A 22698-nucleotide genomic window follows, 5' to 3' on the forward strand; every position below is an offset into this window, starting at 1 on the left:
ATTTGGCTCAAACAGGCATTCCAAACGCTTGCCATACCACAGTCAGAGTGTTTGCTATCTGGGCAGAGTACTTGCTCAAATACCCTGCCAGGGTTCTTGATACCTTTCAAATCACCTTACCTATTAGCCTACCTTGCCCTAGCCAGGGTTGCATTTGGTTGCATTTTTTGGGATGCTTGACTCCTACCTGCAGAGTACACTCTATCCCCGCAAGGCACTCCGTGACAATTAATCATCGACCACATGAACATCTTGTTCCGCCACTTCAACCCTATCAATCTTTAGCTAACCACATCGCATGCTGCTCCTTTGCTTTCCGGCCGACCCGCTCTTCACTAGAGATGACGGCCAGCCAGTCATCCGCTCTTTGATTCAATCTGGTATTCTGCCACTAGTTATTTCGCCCACTCTATCAGTAAGGGCGCGGCCAACATAGCCTGCCAGATCTCGCCCTCAAAACCCAAGGCCGGTGGTCCTCCGAGTTTAACAATTACATCAGGTCGAACCTTCCCCACTTCAGAAATCTCATTCGAACAGACTTACTTTCACTGTCGCAGGGTCCTGGCCAGGGGTCACTACATGATTGGCTTTGTTGGGGTGCTCACAGAGATCTTACCAAATGCTGCCAGCACAGCCTATTTTGTGTGATCCAGCGGGGCACTTCAGGATCCCGGCCCAGCAACCTTGCCCAAAATGCCATCTCCGTTAACTATAATCGCTACTTAAATTGCAATATTCTCATAGCTCAGGACCAGTCTGGTCCCCTTATTCGCGCCGCAATTATCCGTCGTCTGGCATCTTGCCTGGCCTCCGCAGCAGGTCAGACACGATCTCGCATTAAGCTTCACGGGTGCCCGCGGTCGTCACTCCGGGCTGACGCCTGCCAGCGCAGTTATCGCCCGGCGCGATCCCATGATGCACTTCAGTCACGCACTCACGCAGAGCCACCGTGCTCACGAGAAGCTCGTCAGGACCCTGTCTAGTGACCTACACCAAGCACTCCCACATTTATTTATCTGGCAAATTTCGGATAGTGAAACTCCTGAAGTGGTTTAATGACGCAGCCGTAGTAGAGCAGTGGTAATGTCGGCCTGGGTTCGGCTTGGGGTCGGCCTGGGTTCGGCCTGGGTTCGGCCTTGATTCCCTACTCTTCCAGTGTGTATCTGTGTCACTTTAGATAAAATCCACTGCTAAAGTCCCAGGCAACTCCAACTTTAATTGTTTCATGTGCTGTAATAAAAAAACATATTGTGTGAGTGTGACCATCATAGTTTTCTGACAGCCTAGTTCACATCAGATAAAACTGAAACAGATTGCTAATATAAAGAACATTGTGGTTACAGTCTTTTTTGTTGCATGTGGGAGGAAGGATTAACAAGCACTGCATTTGTCCAAGGACAGTCCTGTTTCAGCATGGCTGTTGGCATCCTACTAGCCAAGTGAATGTAGGCTAGCCTACCACATATTGGCATCAACATGTTACTCTGTGTTCATCTTTGTCCAGCACGGTCTGATGAATCAGTTAACCTTTAGTAACCCCAAGTCTGCTACTAAAGAAATCATTTACAGTTGTCCAGACATGTATTAAATAAACAGGCAGCCTAAATGGATGTTAAGGTCAGAAATGTTAGTAAGCTGTAAGTAACAGAAAAACATCAGTTTATCAATAAACCGGCAGTATTGAGGTTCTTTTGAGGTTTCGCAAAATAGCTGCACCTGCGTCTATTGCATCTAATCTGTCAAGGTGTGCAGTCTCCCGTCTACCTACTGAGTTATGTACTGAATGGAGCTTCAAGTGAGCTGTCAGTACACTTTAATTATACGATATGGCACAAGTGAAAATGAGGATAGCTGTGGTTTGCCTGTAGATATGACTTGTTTTTGTTACCGTGCACAGTGCTTTTAAAGTAACATTTGATAGTGATTCACAGTGTTTGTTCCAGATGAAATGTATTCAAGCAAATAGTAATAGTGACGTAGCATATAATTTTTTGAGAACTTTGTAGTGCGCTAATCATCATTTTTATGGTTTTGTAAACTTTGCTGAAGTTCTATAGTTAGGCTTTGAAGGAATGTCTCCATTTTGAACTTCCATTGCTCTCATGATGAAACACACCTTATCAAGTCATATGAACCCCCGTTTGTTAATGGCATTTGATGTTTGACAGCACGCTAGCGTGCAGACTTTGAGACATGTGCGTGTACCACTCAGAGGCTACAAGTGCACCCACCAGTTCTCCCCATGTCTGGTCATGCCCACAACAGATAATGGCGGCTAGCGCCCACAGGGGAGTGCGGTGAATGACGGGAGGGTCGGTACCGGTGCTTTGCATCTCATGTGGGTTGGATCAGATCCATAGCGGCGCATGAGTAAAGTGGTGCCTGGAGGCATGGATGAGGCTGAGCCTCTATCCCCAGTGCAGCATGCGTGCCTCACTTATTGAGGTGAAATGCTGGCAATTAGTATCCCCATCATGCCGAGGGAATGGAAAAATATTTGGGTGTCTGAACATTTGACTAAAATGAGTTGCTTGGCTGTGACACTTCAAGTAACCTCAATTGGCGAATGTTAATGTGTCTGAACTTTTGACACGATCGTGCGGTTTAGTTATGACCTTTCAGCTAACTTCAAAAGGCTTGTTTGGGTGTCTGAACTCCAGCTGGGAGGCTGTGAGCGTCCAGGGAGCCTCTCAATTAATTACGGAACAGACACGCTCAGTACCGAAGCTGCTGAATATCTGTGGTTGTCTGACGCACGCAGATGTGTCACGGCCCCTACAGGTTTTGTTTTTTTCCTCAAAAGTCAGCGTAACCTTATCTTGACATCGCTCTACCTTTTCCCTGCAAAGAAGTCAGGCAGAGGTCAATCAGTTGTTGATGTCCTTCTTACTGTTTCCACCTCAGGATAACCCAGAGGTGGAAACAGTAAGAATGGAATTGGGGCAGCCATGGCCTACTGGTTAGGGCTTCGGGCTTGTAACCTGAAGGTTGCCGGTTTGATCCCCGACCAGTCCACGGCTGAAGTGCCCTTGAGCAAGGCACCTAACCCCTCACTGCTCCCCGAGCGCCGCTGGTTGGGCAGGCAGCTCACTGCTCTGGGTTGTGTGATTCACTTCACTGTGTGCTGTGTGTTCACTAATTCGGTTAAATTGGGTTAAATGCAGAGAACTGAATTTCCCTCACGGGATCAAAAAAGTATATATTCTATTCTATTCTATTCTAACCCACTCCATTCTCAGCGTTATACAGCTGTGCTTGCTGAGGAAGGGGCATCATTTATACAGTTATTATTTCAATTAGTTATTTGTTTTTACTCTCGCACTAAACACTATACCTGGTGAGTCTAGCTGTTGATGGAATGGGAGCACGGAATGTTTCTTTCAGGTGTACAGTACATCTGCAGTGTGCAGATTAGCCAAACAATGCAGCTATGGCCTTCATACTCCAACCAGCCAGAGATCCCATCAGTGAGACTGAAAACACATGAAATCTTCTTCAGCCTGATGTCCAAAGTCGAACAAAGCCAAAGCCAAACATTACTGTATGTTGGCCTCTAAATCAAATGAACTTACATTAAACTTAACAGATGTGGTCAGAAACACTTAACTAGGCCTATGTTATGCTGTCAATGCTAGAGACAGGTTGTTGTTTTAAAACTCTTCACTGTGCCACAGCGCAGGCTTTGAAGCGAACCACTGCTCAAACAAAAGCATAATAGATCTAGTGAGACAACATGGGGCAAACTATGCTATGGCAGGTTTACTGTCCTGACTCCACCCTTTATTATCTGCCACTGGGAGATTTGGTTTATATCCAAAAAAATAACATCCGTGAAGTCTGTCTGCCGATAAGTGTTGCCATTCTCCATAATCATTATTGGACTAGGTTCAGAGCTGACCAGAGACCTGTGGTTACTCTGAAAGAGTCTAGATACGTGACCACCGTTCATGACTGATAAAGCATTTACCATGTGGGTACTATAGAAGACAAGGTAGAAGAGCAGAGTGGATCCTCCATTTTGTCTCTGAAGCCTTACGTAACCATCAGTCTGTCTTCTCCTTTCCCGCCTGATTTCAGTCATTGTAAACATAATGCTCCTGATTGGCTACTGTACATAAGACTAGGCAACTCAAAAGTGCCACTGATGGACCCATTCAGGTGTGCTGAGCAGGGCAAGACAGGAAGCATTCAGGTCAAAGGGGGGACACAAGGGCGCACGATGGACGCTCCATCCCAACTCGGAACGCGTTTCCAACCTGAAATTTAGCTCCGACTTTAGAGTCAGGGTAGGCGGAATACGCTCCTTCTTGAGTAGGAATTCCAACTTTGAGTATCGTTCCATTGTACTTTTCCTATAGAAATGGATGGAAAGTCTCGACTTCCAAATTTGTCGGGAATCCAGGATAAGATGCTGTCTCTTGGGGACACCCTTGTTGTTCCACTGTTGCGTTGAGACTGAGTGTCTTGAAGCACAGCAGCATGCCCAGACAGACACACCAAACACGAGCGCAGGGAAACGTCTCAGAAAAGGTGTAACCACTAGGCCTGTAGGGCTCATGGGGGGTGGTAGACTTGTCTCTGTGTGACTGTGCGGTGTCCTGCGCTAAAACACTCGCCATGTCTCGCGCATTCAAACCACAGACTGGAGGTCAGAGTGCAGGGGGTGATAAGCACGGCACACGTGGGCACTGACATATCAATAGTCACACACAGATATTTTTATCCCCTTACTAATGTAAAGTTGATTATTAACATGTTATACTTGTAGCTTTGGCAACAATGACTTGACACATTCATGCCAATAAAGCAATATTTGATTTGATTGATTGATATACTCAGGGACAGTAGAGGAATGGAATTACTTCAATGGAAGAACACATAACAGAGACACACAACTAACTTTAGTTGAATTATTCTCTCCAACTATAATTCTGACTGTAAACATAAGGACACATATTAAGAAACAAAAATAAATAAGGACATAAACTACTTATGAATCATAACAATCATAAATTCCGATTCCAGTACTCTCAGTCTGAACCACTGATCTATAAAGAACACAGGGTTCTTTATAGATCAGTGATAGATCAGATGGCTGACTCAAAATCGGAAGGGTGACAAATCATTCAACACTTGAATGAGCCTGTGGATAACCCAGTATAAGTTATGGGGCCTGTGTCTCTGCAGCTGACTTTAGTGATGGTGAATCTCTGTTGCTGAAGTGATGTGCGGAGCTTCCCTGAAGTGCTATATACATGTGCAGTATGTGCACTGCTAAATCTTAATTGTGTCACTTCCTGCTGTAAACACCATGTTAGATTGTCTTTTGCTTGTGTAATAATGGAAAACTTGGTTGGGCCAATTAAAAAGCACTTAACTCTTTTTATGAAGAACATATCTTGAACTAAATCAATAAGTAAATATGGCTGGAATTGGCCCCTGGTGGATATTGCATGTAGATCTGGTAACTGCATTGCACCCAACCTCTCAGGCAAAAGTGTCTTGGTCAACATACTGACTGATTGATGAAAATACAATGAAGAAAACTTAACAGTTGTATGCACTGTTGTCCTTCACACTTTTCACATTTTATTATTCTCATGATTTGATTTATTAGACTGTTTGCTCAACATTTAAAACTGTTTATGATCTCTTTGGCTTGTGTGCTTCGAGTTAGGCTGTAGAAAATAAAAACGGGTTGTTGGCAGACAGAAGGTACTCCAAGATCTGAACTCTGTATTTTATACAACAGCGCCCTCTGTTGGTCGTTCTATGTAATGGCATATGTTAATTTTAGAGAGAAGATGCTCTGTAAAAAAAGATATGTTTCTGTTTGTTATTTCAACTGAATCCCTTAAAATAACGGCAGTCTACAAATTAGCTTTCATAACCACCACATATACACAAGTTTTTAATTTTGTATTCATGGCTTATGCGGATTAAAGAAATCATGTCTCTTGACACATAGATGAAGTCCAAAGTGTAGTTCAACATTGACTGTCCTCTCTTGTAGATGTCATTTAATTAGTAGGCTTATTTTGAGATCAAAGGCTCAAATTAGTTTGACACGATATGCGCAACGCAATTTGTTAATACTGACATGCAACACCTAATGCTATTTTAATTAACTTGGCAAAACATTTAGCTAATTCAATACCAGTGCACCAGTGGCTCATGGCACACACAAGGAACTTCTCAGTACATTCATTTGTTTAAAGTGATACCCTTTCCAGGAAACTTTGAAAAATCGCCAAACGCTAAGTCAACCTCTCTCATGTTTCACTAGATGTTAAATAAAACAAACACTCACTGACATCTGTGTCATTGCACCATTTCATGATGAATTATCAATGTTGGTATCACACTCTGTTCTCTCTTTGTGATTTCCGCTGCACGTTAGCCACGTGCACTTGCCCCAAGTCTGTTACAGTAAAGCATTCATAAAGGCCAGTAGCCTTCTGGCAAATGCCATTTTTGGGTTTTTATGCCATCAGCGTGGAAAGCCAGTAACTGTTGGAGTTTGTTGTGGCATTCTGATGAAGGTGAATGATAAATATCCATGGAGTTCATGTGCCAACAAGAGGGTTCTGATTGAGTGCCAAATAAACATTGGGGCCCGTGTGACCACAGGGCCCAAGAGTCAAAACAACTGTGTGGCTCACACACCAAAACGAGCTGCAGAGCTCATATCATGCCAATTTGGTCATGGGTCACGGCGAAAACGACTGAGCTCACTCATCAGGCCCACACATCAAACTAACCTCTGAGCCTAGTATGCACCGTTCTGGGCATTGGAGTCTGCACGCAAATTATTTGTCAATCAACTTCTAAAATAACTTTTTTATTTAGTCATGCATTGAGCTGTGTTCTGTAAAATAAAATAAAAAAGCTTTTGGCAAACACAAGGCACTCACTGACCTACAGTAGACTCTGCGGGGATGTTGGCTAAGCATTGTACTGCCCACTGCTGGTTATAGTGTGTAGTGACTGTGCAGATTGTTTCTGGTATTTGTTTTCCAGATGTGTCACTTCAGAGCTCCTCAAAATATATACTACATTTAATGTATTTTACCCATTTATTGTGTCCCACTTAAGACTGTAAAATACTACATAGAAGCAGGCATGCCTCAACATATTGGTCATATTTCTAAATCCTAATACTATTGTTTTAGAGATCAAGAATGTTTTTCTTCCCTCTCTAAACTAGTCTGAATGTGTTTGTGTTTGTGTTCTGTAGGAGTCTATGGAGATGACAGGCACCTTCAAGCAGCAGAAATTTCAACTAGTGGCAAGTGGATTCAGCCCTTCCACGATAACAGACCCTCTGTACTTCCTGGACTACTCGCAGAAATGCTACGCCCCACTGACCACCTCAGTCTACGAATCCATTTTGGGAGGCCAGTGTAAGCTATAGTGGCTCTGGCTCACTCTACAAACAAACAAGTAAACAAACAAACAAACAAACAAACAAAATGGCTGCATTCCCGAACGATAAGATGACCAATGGCGGTGCCAGAAGAGAAACCTTTTTGTGAGTTGCCTGACTCATTTAATCCTCTTGTATATTTCATGGGAGTCAAAAGCCACCTTTTGAATCAAATCCATTTGTGAATAATGAATGGCACTATTTTCTTTGTGTTTGCGCTTCGCCCTGGTCCAGAATTACTCAATAATGAATTAGAGACGCTAAGAGGGTCACAGCGGCTGTCGCTGACCTCCGTCAAAAATGTCAGGTGATTAGACAAGCGGGCAATGACGAGTCAAACAACCAACAGCCACACGGGGGGATGGGGGGGGGGGCTCAGCAACGTAACACAACTGACAGGTGTCCGGTTCCTCCGTGTTGAGATTCTTTTGTCCAGGTAAGATGACCACACGTCGTTCTGATGTCCCCTGGCCAATCCTTTAAAGTGTCTGTCACGGCTACCATCTTACTAACTGATCATCTCATCTCTGGCTGTTGTAAGTGCTGTTCTAAAAAACAGACCATAATAAGAAGAGTAATTAAAAACATCATCATCAAAGAAAGAAAATAGAGTTCACATGTATAGCTTTGTGATTGTTTGGTCAAACTTGACAAGTTTGTGATTCTGCTGTTAAAATATTCCAATATGCTTGATCATCTTTGCCAAGATAAACGTAACATGCTTTGTGTTGAGCTTCTCAGAAGACTGTTGTAATTAATCAAACAATTAGCTATTAAATGGAAACACAATGCAGTTATTGTTTTTAGTAGCGCTACAAAAATATTAAAGCATTGCGCAATGCTGAAATTTTATCCAGATGGTCATCACAATTCACCATATGTTACAATGGAGGAGTTGTTTAAAGCCTTTTTTGGAATGATGCACGGTTAAGACGCCATACAACTTCAGTAACAACATTACCAGATAAAGCAAGTATTTGTATTTGTGATCTGCTACAGTCTGGTTATCTTTTGTTCTGTGAAAATCAGATATGTTGCAATACTACTGGAGATAGTGCCTTTAGATTTATTTTTGTTTTTAAGTAAATAGCTGTCATAGCTATTTACTGTATATAATGTAAAGCTTTTGTCCTTGCACAATGACTGTATAGCTCTTGAATCGTATCAAGAATATGACCTCCGTACCACTCCAGTGTCAACTGTATTATAGGTAGTGGTCTCTTAAAAAGCTTTGGGAGTCGAGATTCAAGTTCTGCAAAGCACCTGTGTCTTCCTAGAATGACCATATTCTTATGTCATTCCTGTAGTGCTACACACAACAACAAACACATTTCCTTTCTTATTTCCTGACTTTTGTTTACGCTTCATTGAACTAAGTAAATATTGTTAGATATAATGTCAGCCAATATGTCTTTTGTTTTGTGTATCTCACTGGATCTTGTTATGGTATGTTTGGTCTCAGGAAGGAGGGAATAGACAGAGAGATTTTAAAGAATGCACAGTACACAACTTGTATTCAAGTTGCTGTTTACAGCTTGCAGAGATGCTGATTTGTCATGTATACGTTGTATATACTTGTGCTGATAAGTACAGTATCTCTCATCAGCATTACCTTTGTGATGTTTTCTTTATCATGGCTGATTTTGTTAATTTAATGCGGGATTTTTTTTATCTTTAATTGGTGAAATATTTTAAATGCACTGGGCATTTGGACTTTGATGTTAAATAGATGTTTTATTACGAGTTTAATATGGGAGTGATTGTGCCTAGGTTATATTCATAAAGACAACATTTTGTCATGTTGTCTTTTAGGTGTGAATGTGATATAAACACCAATTCCATCAAGCACATATTCTCAGTTTCATACACATTTTTTTGTCCAGCATCAGACTATTTGTAACATAAAATATGTCTTAATATATGCCATTAAACGCTATATCTGGAATAAGTCTGTTAGTATGTTATGTCATTTGATGGCGACGGTTTTCCGTATAATTTGTCTATGCAAAATCAAACAATTACATTTCTGTTTTTCACTATCACTGGTTTCTTATGAGAATATTTGTTGCGACACCCTTGAATGTGTTAAAGGGAAAAGAATGTCAATGAACGTTTTGTCTTACCTACGACTCATTTCAAATGATGTGTATTGTGTGTTTGGATTGGATGCTACAGCTCCTTGTCATGCTGTAGCCTAGCTACCACCTGTGTCATCCTCATATTTAAGATGTGTGATTTTCCAGCAATGATAAAAAAAAACTACTGTGATGACAGAATGGCAACTCTAATCATAACATGCACTGTATTAAGTTGAGTCAATAAAAGAAAGAAAAATATTTTTATCCTTCAGTGTGTGAGCTCTCTCTGTAACAGCAGTCTTTGCCTCACAAATGGCTACATCTGTGAACCCATCAACAAGCAGCTTACAACAAGGCAACCTTACACAACAACCTGGGCCTATCCAGGTTCTCTCCGTTGCAGTGAAGGCTTAGGCTACACCAAAATACACAAAAGGCAAGGATTACAGGATATCAGTATGAAAAAGGTTGCATTGTCCTTCAGAATATAAGCCAACATTTCATGCACTATTATTCAAATGTGCAGTAGCCTAGGCTATTTCATGTAATCTTTTCTGGACATGTCGTGTTAGTAATTCATGTTGGTACAGTAAAATGCAAGTTTTTGTGATGTGTGCCTGGCTTAAAATGTGGTTTCATAACATAAGAATGTGATGTATTGTAGTTGTAATACTCCTTGCCTGTTGGTGGCGCCCTCTTTGGTTTTGTACCTGAGTCTAATATGTAGTGTGTAACAAGTGAATTACATGAGTTCGTAATGACACAGTAAAGTGATGGTCATGCTGAAAGCAGTCTCCGTGGTTTCTCATCAAATATAATAATACCCAAATATCACATGGTGTCAGAAGTCAACTAAGCTATGGAACAACTGAAACCTCCGAACAGTTTGAGCTTCGAGGGAAACCTTGCTGAAAACTGGCGAACATGGGTTCAAAAATTCGACCTCTATCTCATCGCATCTGGTTTGGCGGAGAAGAGTGAAGAAAGACAGTGTGCAACGTTTCTACATGTAGCTGGAGATGAAGCACTGAAGGTATTTAATACCATGGAGTTTGGTGAGGGAGACTTGGACATGAACACGCTCAAAGCTAGTTTTAAAAAATACTGTGAACCACGAAAGAATGTAACGTATCTGAGACATATATTTTTCACGAGAGCGCAAGGGCAAAACGAAACCATTGACGCATACGTGACTGAATTAAAGAATAAGGCCAAGGACTGTGAATTTGGAAGCCTGACTGACGAACTGATAAAAGATCGAATTGTGTGTGGTGTGAACAACGACACAGTGAGAGCAAGACTTTTAAGAGAAGCGGATTTGAATTTAATTAAAGCAATAGACATTTGCCGAGCTAACGAAATTACACAAAACCACATGAAAGCTTTGCACGAGGAAGCAGACATTGCCGTGAATAAAATAACAAAAATGAAGCCCAGAGTTAAACAAGACAGTGCTAGTGCTAAACGTTCAGGGAAAGACGGTGAGGCATGCACGAGATGTGGCTACACGCACGAGCCAAAGAAATGTCCGGCGTATGGAAAAGTTTGCAACGAGTGTTCACGAAAGAATCACTTCAGTCGTATGTGCAAAACACAGAAAGAAAAAGGCAATTCATGGAAATCAGAAAGAAAAGTTCACGAATTAGAACAGGAAGACATTGATGAACTGTTTATGGGTTGCATTGAAGTGAAAGAAAATAGCAAACGTCTGGATGTAGTCTCTACACGTGAAAATGAAAGTCAGAAATGGACACAAGCACTGAAAATAAATAACCATGCACTGACATTTAAATTAGACACAGGAGCAGAGTGCAATGTATTGCCATACAAAGACTTTGAGAAAGTTACAAGCAAGAAAGCACTTCTGAAATCAAATTGCAAACTTGTTACATATTCTGGCCACACGATGGAGCCAAAGGGCAAAGCAACGCTGAAATGCTACTACAAAGAAAAGGAATATCAGCTCGAATTCCAGATTGTAGATGGCAACTCACCTGCAATTATTGGCAGAGATGCATGCACAGAGCTAGGGCTCATCAAAAGAGTGTTCAAAATAGGAAATGAAGATGACATTCTAGGTGAATACAAAGACTTATTCGCTGGCTTAGGATGTGTCCCAGGATTACATCAGATCCAACTGAATAAAGATGTTCCTCCAGTCATTCACCCACCACGCAAAGTTCCTGTAGCACTAAAGGACAGAGTTAAAGAAGAACTAAACAGAATGGAAGACATTGGAGTCATTGCAAAACAAACTGAGCCTACAGACTGGGTGAATAGCATGGTGACTGTAGTCAAACCGAACAAACTCAGAATCTGTATAGATCCACAAGATCTGAACAAAGCTATACGCAGAGAACATTATCCACTTCGCACAGTTGAAGAGATAGTCGCCGAGATGCCAAATGCTAAAGTGTTTTCGGTACTGGATGCCAATCACGGCTTCTGGCAAGTGCAACTCGACGAAGAAAGCTCCAAACTGTGTACTTTCAACACACCATTTGGACGGTATCGTTTCTTGAGATTACCTTTCGGGATATCGTCCGCTCCAGAAGTGTTTCAAAAGTGTATTGCGCAGCGTCTAGAAGACCTGGAGGGAGTAGTGAATATAGTGGATGACATTCTTGTTTGGGGTGAAAATAAGGAGCAGCACGACAAAAGACTGAGAAAACTGTTAGACAGAGTAAGAAGCATCAACCTGAAGCTGAATCGAGCTAAATGCAAGATAAGGATGACTGAAGTCAGCTATGTTGGACATATCTTGACAGCAGACGGATTGAAACCAGACCCAGAAAAGGTCAGAGCAATACAGGACATGCCGGAACCAGAGGATAAAGCAGCTCTGATGAGGTTCTTAGGTATGCTGCAATATCTGGCAAAATTCATACCGAATCTGGCAGAGGTGAGTTCACCTATCAGAAAGCTCTTAGAAAGTGACATAGCATGGCACTGGGACTTTGAGCAACAACAGAGTTTCAAAAGGCTCAAGACACTGGTGAGCAGCACTCCAGTGTTGAGATACTTTGATGTCAACAAAGACATAACGCTGTCAGTAGACGCAAGTTCCGAAGGCTTAGGAGCAGTGATATTGCAAGAAGGACAGCCTGTGGCTTTTGGATCGAGGTCTCTTACTGAGTGTCAGAAAAGATACGCTCAAATTGAGAAAGAGCTTTTAGCCATTGTCTTTGGCTGTGAGAAATTCAACCAGTACATCTATGGGAAGTCTGTGCATGTTGAATCAGACCATAAGCCTCTTGAGACAGTGTTTAAAAAGTCACTACAGAAAGCTCCTCCTCGACTACAACGGATGCTTATGAGATTGCAACATTATGATCTACAAGTCAAATACAAACCGGGCAAAGAGCTGTTTATAGCAGACATGCTGAGCCGTGCCTATCTAAAAGAGCATTCAGAGACACTCTTGGAAGAGGAGTTGCAAGTTCATGTCTTGTCATCTTACTTGCCAATCTCAGCCGAGAAGTTGAATGCATTTAGGACAGCAACTGCAGTAGATGAAGAGATGCAAATGGTGATGAACTGCGTTCAGTCAGGATGGCCTGCAGAAATCAGACAAGTTCCACCAGAGGTCAGACAGTATTGGACTTTCCGAGAAGAGCTCACATGTTCTGATGGCCTGCTCTTCAAAAGCTCACGAGTTGTTGTGCCGCACAGCTTGAGATCAGACATGCTGGAGAGAGTTCACGAGTCTCATCTAGGCATCGTGAAATGCAAAGAAAGAGCGAGAGATGTCATGTACTGGCCGGGAATGGCAAAGGAGATTGAGGATGTGGTGATGAAGTGTGCAGTCTGTAATATGTTCAAGCGTAATAACACCAAAGAACCATTGATCAGCCATGACATTCCAGACAGAGCATGGGCAAAAGTGGGCGTTGACCTGTTCCACTACAATCAAGGTGATTATCTGATGTGTGTGGATTACTTTTCTAAATTTCCAGAGATTGTCAAGCTCACACAGACAACAACTGCATATGTCGTGACAGCTCTCAAATCCATCTTCGCGAGACATGGAATTCCGGACGAAGTCGTGTCGGACAATGGTCCGCAATTCTCCAGTGCAGAGTTCAGAACATTCACACAGAAATGGGAATTTGTACACACCACGTCAAGTCCAGGATTTCCGCAGTCTAACGGACAAAGTGAAAGAGCGATTCAGACAGTCAAGAATCTGCTAAAGAAGACTGGGGAGTGTCAGAGTGACCCATACATTGCATTGTTGGAGTATAGAAATGCACCACTTGATGGCGTGAAGCTATCTCCTGCTCAGTTATTAATGGGACGCAGACTGAAAACAAAACTTCCTACATCAGCACAGCTCCTGAAACCACAAGTACACAAGAACACACATAAGAACATCACAGACAGGCAGCTGAAACAGAAACATTACTTTGATCGTGGAGCAAAACATCTACCATCTCTTGAGGAAGGAGAGAAGATCAGAGTAAGAGTGAAAAACAACTGGCAACCAGCAATTGTGTTGAAAAGTCATGATGCGCCCAGATCCTTCGTTATCAAAACACCTGATGGTAGCATCTTCAGAAGGAACCGACGACACCTGATGAAAACGAGTGAAATGACTTTTACACCACAGAGTTTACCACATCTGGAAGACCAGGATCCAGGAGAAAGTCAACCTGCGGAGACTGAAACATCATTCCGTACACCTGCGTCGTCACCTGTCAAAACACCTGCAACACCTACCGCGAATGAAGAAGTGGTCAAGAGGTCCCGAGTGGGCAGAGTGATTAAACCACCAACACGTTACTCTTCATGAACTGAAGTTTATTGTGAAAAAAAAATAAATAAATAAAAAAATTAATGTACTTGTTTACTTTGGCTATAAAGGCATTCTTTTAAGTTGTGAATTTAAACATTGTTTAATTGTGAATTTAGATAATAGAAAGAAAAACAAGTAAGTAAGAATGTTTTATTTAGCACAAGAAATGCAACAGTATGTTTGGTTTGTGAAGTCAGTGAACTGTTAAAGGAAGTATGTTTATTCTATCTTAAGGAGAGAGATGTGATGTATTGTAGTTGTAATACTCCTTGCCTGTTGGTGGCGCCCTCTTTGGTTTTGTACCTGAGTCTAATATGTAGTGTGTAACAAGTGAATTACATGAGTTCGTAATGACACAGTAAAGTGATGGTCATGCTGAAAGCAGTCTCCGTGGTTTCTCATCAAATATAATAATACCCAAATATCACAAAGAAGATCTCCAGAAATTATAGTATTGATCATCACATTAAAAAGATAAAGAGGTCATCAGTCAGTAAAATGTATGGTAGGCCTATAGGCCTAGGTCGTGCGCGCCTACTGTAGCTATGCCTCTGCAATGTCAATATTAATTTCTTCATTAACCTAAGGACAGTTGATAGTAGGCTATAGGCTTCTACCGGTCTACACGGTTATTTATTCATCATTGTTATGAGCACAACATTAATTCAATTTTGTTGGAATTTAATAAGGCTAAGCTATCAGTGCATCCAACATTAGAAGGCACGAACGAACCAGAAAAGTGATATGTGCGGAGTTATTAAATAGCACACTGTTTCTCTTGCTTTGAAAATAATAATAATAATAATAATTTAAAAAAAACTTCGCAAGTAGTCTAGCCTAAACTTCGTCTACCGTGACTTTTCAGTTTCATTATGATTGTAATTTTCTGAGGGCAACTTGTACTTGACATGTATGGAGAAGTTCAACGTCACAAGACCGATTTATAATTCTAGGTGAAGGTTGATAGGTCGGATACACTCATATCACCCGCCCACAATCTCCCACAGTCATTTCCTCGTAGCATCATGGCGGACGGACACTGCAACAATAACCATTTACCGGTTTTGTTTTCATATTCCGTCTTCTCGCGTCCTTCGTCCGTGCCTGTGGGTTCTGGGCACGAAGTGTTGATCCAGAAATTTCTGTCACTCTATGGTCACCAAATTGATGTCCATCGTAAATTTGTTATCCAGTCGTTCTCCGAGGAATGGGGACAGTACATTGATTTGCCGAAGGGATTCTTGGTATCTGAGAAATGCAAGCTTCGATTAGTTCCTCTCCAAATGGATGTAAGACAATATAATTTTTATTTCTGGTCATATTTTGTCCATGTTGTGGTACTTTATTATACATTATTCTGCAGATAATATCAATAACCTTGTTATGCGCATGTCCGTGAAAACGAAAGGTCCCTGTAACTTTGGCAGTGTGGCACGGCGAGACTGAAATACAGACAACTGTTGCCTGTCTCAGGTCTTGATATTCGTGTGACGTTATGCTATTGCGCATTTTGGTCCGTAGTCTTAGATAACATACACTCAATTTATTATTATGCATGTGTGTTATAAATCAGATTCTACGAGATTAACAATCTGAACTGAAAGCTTCATGACTTATACTTAATATGATATAGTCATACAGTAATATGATATAAGTCAGTTTTCAGTAGTAGGCTAGGTATGGTTGGTTTGATACTGTATGTAGTGATTTAATTTAGAATGCATATCACAGATCAGATTTGTTTTTATATAAATAGCCCATGCTATTGCAAGTGAAACTCTGAAATCTATATAAGATGTATTCCATTTAAAGATAGTAACTAGTCTATGTCATTTTATCATGGCTAAATTAGATAGTTAAGTCCATGGCACAGAAGTAAATACACAAACACTGCAACCTTAAAATGGCGTACTGATGTGCACATAAACATCAATGTCAGTTAGGCTACTGGTTTGAGTCATCTCACAAAATGGAATATTTAATCCTGTAAAGCTTACTGGACATCTGTCTCACAGTGGAAGCACTGATGTGGACCCAAACAGCTTTCATCACCACCAGTGCCGTCATTTGTGTGCATGTGTGTGTGTGTTGCTATGTTTTGGAACACGTTTCTGGAGAATTGTTATTAAAGGCATATGACAGTGCCACTGGAGTGAATAAATCAGTTGTGGTCAGTCACGAATGCATTAGATTAAACAGACTTAATACAGGCTCAGATTTTTTTTTCTTCTTTGTTTTTTTTTTTCACGATGTAGTGGCAGTACAGTGGCACTTTATTGCAATGTCAAATCTACTCCCCCAACCCCCGTCACAACCATTCCAAACAGGATTTGCTCTCTCAGGCGCGGTGGGGGAAATCAGTGCCTCAGGTCTGCTAGCTCCATCCCTCATTTTCCATGAGATTGTCGTCTTATCATCACACATCATATTGTTGCCTGGTGGAAATCAGAACTGTCCATAAAGACCAGGAACATATGGCTGAACTCCCGGTGAAATTGATCCCTGGGGGTCAATCCAGCAGAGGCCACGACCTGGGATGGGACACGGACTGCGGTCACACGGAGAAAAAAAAATATATATACCGTTTGTCCCGAATACATGATAAAGCCATTTCCGTCCATTTTTCCACTCTAAACCGCAGTGCGGTGGAATATTTGAGTTAATGTCACGTTTAATGTGAAGCTCTGAGGTTTTTGGTGGTGAGGGGGGACTGTTTCTATGAGAGTTGATGAAGTAGTTAGACAGGCCACAGTTTTCACCATACGCTCAGGTATGGGGGCACATGTGTATCGCATTTAGACTGGTAGCACAGAGGTCACACAATAATAAATGGGATACTACAGTAGTACAGTATACAAATCCAATGAATAATGATAGCCTTATGTTTCATTCAGAGTCCGCATTTGTGCATTACAAGCAGTGGGATTCAGCTGACTCGACACATGCAAAAGGTCTACTTGTTTGGAGTTGAATACAAAACGAATGGGATTTTCAAGAAGGATTAAAAACAAACCCAAAGAACAAGTATTGTGCGCTGCAGTCCTTTCAAGACTGTCGGGCTTTTGCAGGCAGTTGTTTATTTCTGAGATGCTATCTTCCCGCTACTGTGGGCCCGTGTTCAGGTAATCCATCACTGTTGCCAACCAGGATCGGTTGATTGCGTCCCTGGCATCAGCTGAGCAGTGTGTGGACAGGTAGACAACCTGCTGCCACGCGGGCATCGTGCCGAGACATTTGGTCATCCGCAGTTTCATTTCCTCATCTGGGCATTTAATCCCCCTCTGATTTGGTGTCTTTGTTTAAACAGTGACCTGTGTATGCCATTTCCTAACACACGCAGTATTGTTGATGTTCTTTTTTAATTATTATTATTTCCTTTAGATCACCACACTGGGGAACCTTGCTCCCTCCACTACCATGTTCTTTTGCTGTGACATGCAGGAGAGGTTCAGGCCAGCCATCAAGTACTTTGGTGACATCATCAGTGTGGGACAAAGGCTGGTAAGTTGCACCCATCTTTCCTTAAATGCACACAAATTGTCTTTGCTATTGGTATAGCTTTTAACCTGACCGTGAACCTGTCATTTGGAGAGCTTTGAGAATAGACCCCCCCTCCCCCATCCCCCACCCTGGAAATCCAGAGTTCTCGCGAGAGCACATTTTGAATTGTGTCTGCAAGATACTCTGGCCACGAGCAATGACACACATTACGTTTTGCACCAATATTGGTGCAACCAATCAAACCGGCGTAGGCGGGACAAAGGCGAGCTGAACTGATGAACACAGCACTACAACTTTCGGTTTTGGTTGTAGTTATCCAATGGCATCGAAGTCCAGAATTGGGGCATTTTCATTATTCGTGGCCAGACCCTTAAAGGGATATTCCGCCATTTTTGGAAATACGCTCATTTTCCACCTCCCCTCGAGCAAAACAATCGATATTTACCTTGTTCCCGTTCATCCAGCCATTCTGTGAGTCTGGCGATACAACTTTTAGCTTCAGCCTAGCATAGATCATTGAATCGGATTAGACCATTAGCTTCTCGCCTGCTAGCTTCATGTTTAAAAGTGACTAAGACTTCTGGTAATTTTCCCATTTAAAACGTGTCTCCTCTCAAGTTAGAAAGTGCAATAAGACCAACTGAAAATGAAACCTGGCGTTTTTCTAGGCTGATTTGACATGGAACTACACTCTCATCTGGCGTAATAATCAAGGCAACTTGCAGCTACTGGCACTACTACTGCTTGTTGTCTATGGGGACTATTTTCAGATGCTGCGTAAGATATCACTGCGCCTATGGTACGTTTGCAAGTTGCCTTGATTATTACGCCAGATGAGAGTGTAGTTCCATGTCAAATCAGCCTAGAAAAACGCCAGGTTTCATTTTCAGTTGGTCTTATTGCACTTTCTAACTTGAGAGGAGACACGTTTTAAATGGGAAAATTACCAGAATTCTTAGTCACTTTTAAACATGAAGCTAGCAGGCAAGAAGCTAATGGTCTAATCCGATTCAATAATCTATGCTAGGCTGAAGCTAAAAGTTGTATCGCCAGACTCACAGAATGGCTGGATGAATGGGAACAAGGTAAATATCGATTGTTTTGCTCGAGGGGAGGTGGAAAATGAGCGTATTTCCAAAAATGGCGGAATATCCCTTTAATCTGAAAGATTCCAGGGTCTGGTTTACTACCAGGCTACCCCCACCCTTTATTTACCATGAGACGCCTGCACGTAACGTTCAGTTGGTGCTGCCCGTGGCCAGAAATCACAGGGAAGGATGCTCACCAGCTCTCGTTCGCCAATCCCTTTTGATCCTCCATGTGTCGCTCTCCAAGAAGCCAGCATGAAAGTGCACACTTTGCTTGGGAGAACTAGTGTCTAGGGTTCCATTTAGAGCTGGGCCTTTGAAGCTCTCCATCTGCTGTATCAAAAAAGCAGAGACAGACAGAGAGAGAGAGTGTGTAGGTGTGTGTGTGTGTGTGTGTGTGTGTGTGTGTGTGTGTGTGTGTGTGTGTGTGTGTGTGTGTGTGTGTGTTAGGGTATCTAAAAGTAGAGTCCTAAAATAGAGTGCTGGAGATGACAAAGAGTTCCCTCCCACACTTGGAGATGAAATGAGCCAAACCAATTCATCACTTGGCTGTTTATTATACACATGGTTGATTCGAAGGTCTCTCACGCGCGCTGTGTGAAAACCCGCGCTGACCTTGTCCAGTTCTCCTCGTAAAACTGTCCAGACTCAGACACTGTCTGTCCCGTGTTTATACGCGGCGGAACTATCTCCGGGAAGGAAAAGCGGAAGGCCTGATGCGGGTGTCGCCACTTAATCAGACGGAGATGTCAAACCGGGGATCAAGGAACTACACTCGGTTCATTTATAAAACTCTAGGCTCGGGCGTGTCTGTGAGGGATTTGCCGTAAAGCCTTCTCGATGCAGTGCACACCCGAATATGAATTCCTCCTCTGGTGGGACTGAGAGCCGTCATGTCCGTTCCCTCATTCCCTGCGACAGTATCCCCTCAGCGCGGGTCTTGCATTAGAAGTAGCATCTTCAGGCGGCTGGAGTTTGTCGCTCCAATCGGGTGCGGATGGTTTTATCTTGGAAAGAATGTTCCGCTCTCTGGTCAGGGAGGGACGATGTGGGGTGGGGGGGTGTCGCTCAGCGCTCGGAGGCTTCAGCAGTCAGTGCCAGAACTGATTGTCTCGTCTTCTCTCCTCTTCCTTTTTTTTGGGGGGGGGGGGTTTGTTTGGGGTGACAGCCAAGTGATAGTTTTACAGCCTCGGTCATCTGTCTGCGGGGACCATCTCTTGTCTCCTGCTTCCTGTGTGCGCGTCCAGTTTCCTCTTCCCCGGCTTGTGCCTCCTGTCCCGGGCCCCCAGCCAGCAGCGATAGAAGGCCTGCTCACATTCATATATACAGTACATTTTACCACATAGTAATAATATCAACTTACACTTACTTAAGAAGCATTGGACATACAAGTCATTGACATTGTGATATAGGTACAAGTAATAATTACAGCGAACTAGAACATTTGTGTGGTGTTGTATTTTTACATCGCCATGCATTACAATGTGCCCACGGTCAGCAACGACGGGTCCATGCAGCAATATTATCAGCCTATAGTTGCTTAATCAGCATTTGGCACAATTAAATTAAATGTTTGTTCAATTAGTAATACTAGAGGTTGCATTTGTGCATTTTGTATTCCCATGTATGCAATATATTGCCATCATACAATGTGCCATGCAATAATACAACATGCCATCATACAGTGTTGAAGAGCACTCACCCATTAGATGGGTGTGAAAATGAATGTGTTTAGGCACTTGTCATGTTGGATTAAGCGCTCACGTCTGTCTCCTACAGCTGCAAGGCGCTCGTATCCTTGGCATCCCAGTCATCGTGTCGGAGCAGTACCCCAAAGGACTTGGCTCCACCGTCCAGGAGATGGACCTCTCCGGTGCCAAGCTGGTCTTCCCCAAGACCAAGTTCTCCATGGTGCTGCCGGAGGTGGAGGCTGCCCTGGCGGAGAACCCTGCTGTGCGCAGCATCGTGCTGTTTGGGGTGGAGGTACTAACTAACCAGCTGGCCCGGACTCAATGGGAGCTTTTCCTCTAGTCACAGCAATGGGTTAGATATGGTAGCCAGTGGTTGGTATGTGTTGGTACGGTACTAGTGGTGGTACTGTATGTGTTAGAAATGTCTTCTGAGAAAGCCAAGAAATCTCAGCCAAGAAGCCAAGAAATCTCAGATGTGTCATCTGAGAAAGCCAGGTCTTTTGTCAGATTGATATGGTCCACTCAAGTGGAATCAGTATTTTCCTGGTTTCCTCTCCTTTGACTTTATATAGTGTGATATTTATATTTCCTATACTGCAAATTATATAGTAAGAACCAAAACATGTGTTATATACCATGGCATACAGAGGCCATTTACAGTATTGTCATTTATATTTTCCATAATGGTAACAGTACCAGGTGTCATATGGGTTAGAGGCAGTTATTTCACTATAGATAGAAAATGTATGCTAATGATGTAGCACAACTGACTGTATAGTATAATTGGCTTCTTTTGTGTGTGTGTGTGTGTGTGTTGCCTAGACCCACGTGTGCATACAGCAGACTGCGCTTGACTTGACTGGCCGAGGTTTTGAAGTCCATATTGTGGCTGATGCCACTTCATCCAGGAGCATGATGGACAGGATGTTTGCTCTGGAGGTACAGTAGGGCTCACCTCTCTCTCAATCTCTCCTCCAGACATAACAAGAAGAGCCACGGGGAATTTTGCAGCGCAAATGCACTCTGCACTACCATTATTCATTTTTGTTTGTGTAACTGTGAAGATACTTAATTAACTTTAATGCAACCCCTCGGATTGCAAATAGCTGCAGAGATATAGACAACCCAGTAAATAGTAATTCTCCCCTCTCTGTTGCTCTCTCTTTCCCTCTCTCTTTCTCTTTCTCTTTCTCTTTCTCACTCTCTCAATTCAATTCAATTCAATAAAGGTTTATTGACATGAACGGTTCAATAACATTATTGCCAAAGCTCAGTTACATGTACAGTACACATAAAGTAGATGCAAGGCAGACAATTACATATACGATGTACATGCAATATACATAAACATCTCTCTCTCTCTCTCTCCCTCAGCGAATGGCTCGCACTGGTATCATCGTCACCACCAGTGAGTCGGTGCTGTTGCAGTTGGTGGCGGACAAGGAGCACCCCAAGTTTAAGGAGGTCCAGAACCTCATCAAAGCCAGCGCCCCTGAGTCTGGCCTCCTCTCCAAGGTGTGAGGGCTCCAGGGGTGGCAGGAGGTGGAGGGCGGTGGTGAGGTTGGTGGGGAGGGTGGGGAGGGGGGTAAATGCCACACCAGAGTCCTGTGAACTGGAGAGTTAAGAATAGAATGGATAAATGGAAAATGTTAGTGCTTTGTCAGTCTCCGAGGCTTCAGACTCCACCCCCGCTGCAGGCTTCTCCCAGCTCTTCCACGCCCGAGAGAAGTCATTGTTTGTGTTTCGATCCCGAAGTCAATGCGACGTAAACCAGATGTGTTCACTTCATTAAGAAGTGTCTGCAGTCTCTTGAGCACGAGTTAGTTTAACGCAGGATGGTGATCGATGTGTTCATTCGGGGGTGATGGGGCAGAGAGAGATGGATCAGACCCGGTGGGATGCTGCCAAGGTTTGGACTGAGAACTACTGAAGGAGGAGGAGTGGAGGTTTTTGGGAGAGCAGGAGGAATCTGTCACATTTGATCAGTAGAGCTGTACTTTAGTGTTGTATTCTCTTGTTTTGTTTATGTTTGGTTTGGTTTGTTTTTGTTCTGTTCTGAGGGGTAATTCCAGGTATGCGGTTTAGGAACAAAGCTGAGTAGGTTAAGTGGTCTGGCCAA

At 42.7% G+C, this 22698-nt stretch overlaps 2 protein-coding genes across 2 annotated transcripts in view; both read left to right on the forward strand.

Moving 5' to 3' along the window:
* slc27a6 (solute carrier family 27 member 6) overlaps positions 1–9760 on the forward strand; it is a 35827-nt gene extending 26067 nt beyond the window's left edge. Inside the window, exon 10 of the mRNA XM_062553443.1 lies at positions 7238–9760. Coding sequence (XP_062409427.1) covers positions 7238–7414 — 177 coding nt within the window. The 3' untranslated portion in view covers positions 7415–9760. The remainder of the gene's footprint in view (positions 1–7237) is intronic.
* Positions 9761–15323: 5563 nt separating this feature from the next.
* Positions 15324–22121, forward strand: isoc1 (isochorismatase domain containing 1). The gene is made up of 5 exons (XM_062554744.1): positions 15324–15588; positions 17681–17800; positions 20668–20871; positions 21402–21518; positions 21954–22121. The coding sequence occupies exons 1-5, from the start codon at positions 15325–15327 to the stop codon at positions 22098–22100; spliced, it is 852 nt and encodes a 283-aa protein (XP_062410728.1). The 5' UTR covers position 15324; the 3' UTR covers positions 22101–22121.
* Positions 22122–22698: the final 577 nt, after the last annotated feature.

Source organism: Sardina pilchardus, chromosome 14 (genome assembly GCF_963854185.1).
Source record: "Sardina pilchardus chromosome 14, fSarPil1.1, whole genome shotgun sequence".
Classification (NCBI taxonomy): Eukaryota; Metazoa; Chordata; class Actinopteri; order Clupeiformes; family Clupeidae; genus Sardina; species Sardina pilchardus.

Coding starts and splice junctions, on each gene's coding strand:
- isoc1 (XM_062554744.1), top strand. CDS start 15,325: ATGGCGGACGGACACTGCAACAATAACCATTTACCGGTTTTGTTTTCA. Junction 15,589..17,680: donor TAGTTCCTCTCCAAATGGAT/GTAAGACAATAT, acceptor TATTTCCTTTAG/ATCACCACACTGGGGAACCT. Junction 20,872..21,401: donor TCGTGCTGTTTGGGGTGGAG/GTACTAACTAAC, acceptor TGTGTTGCCTAG/ACCCACGTGTGCATACAGCA.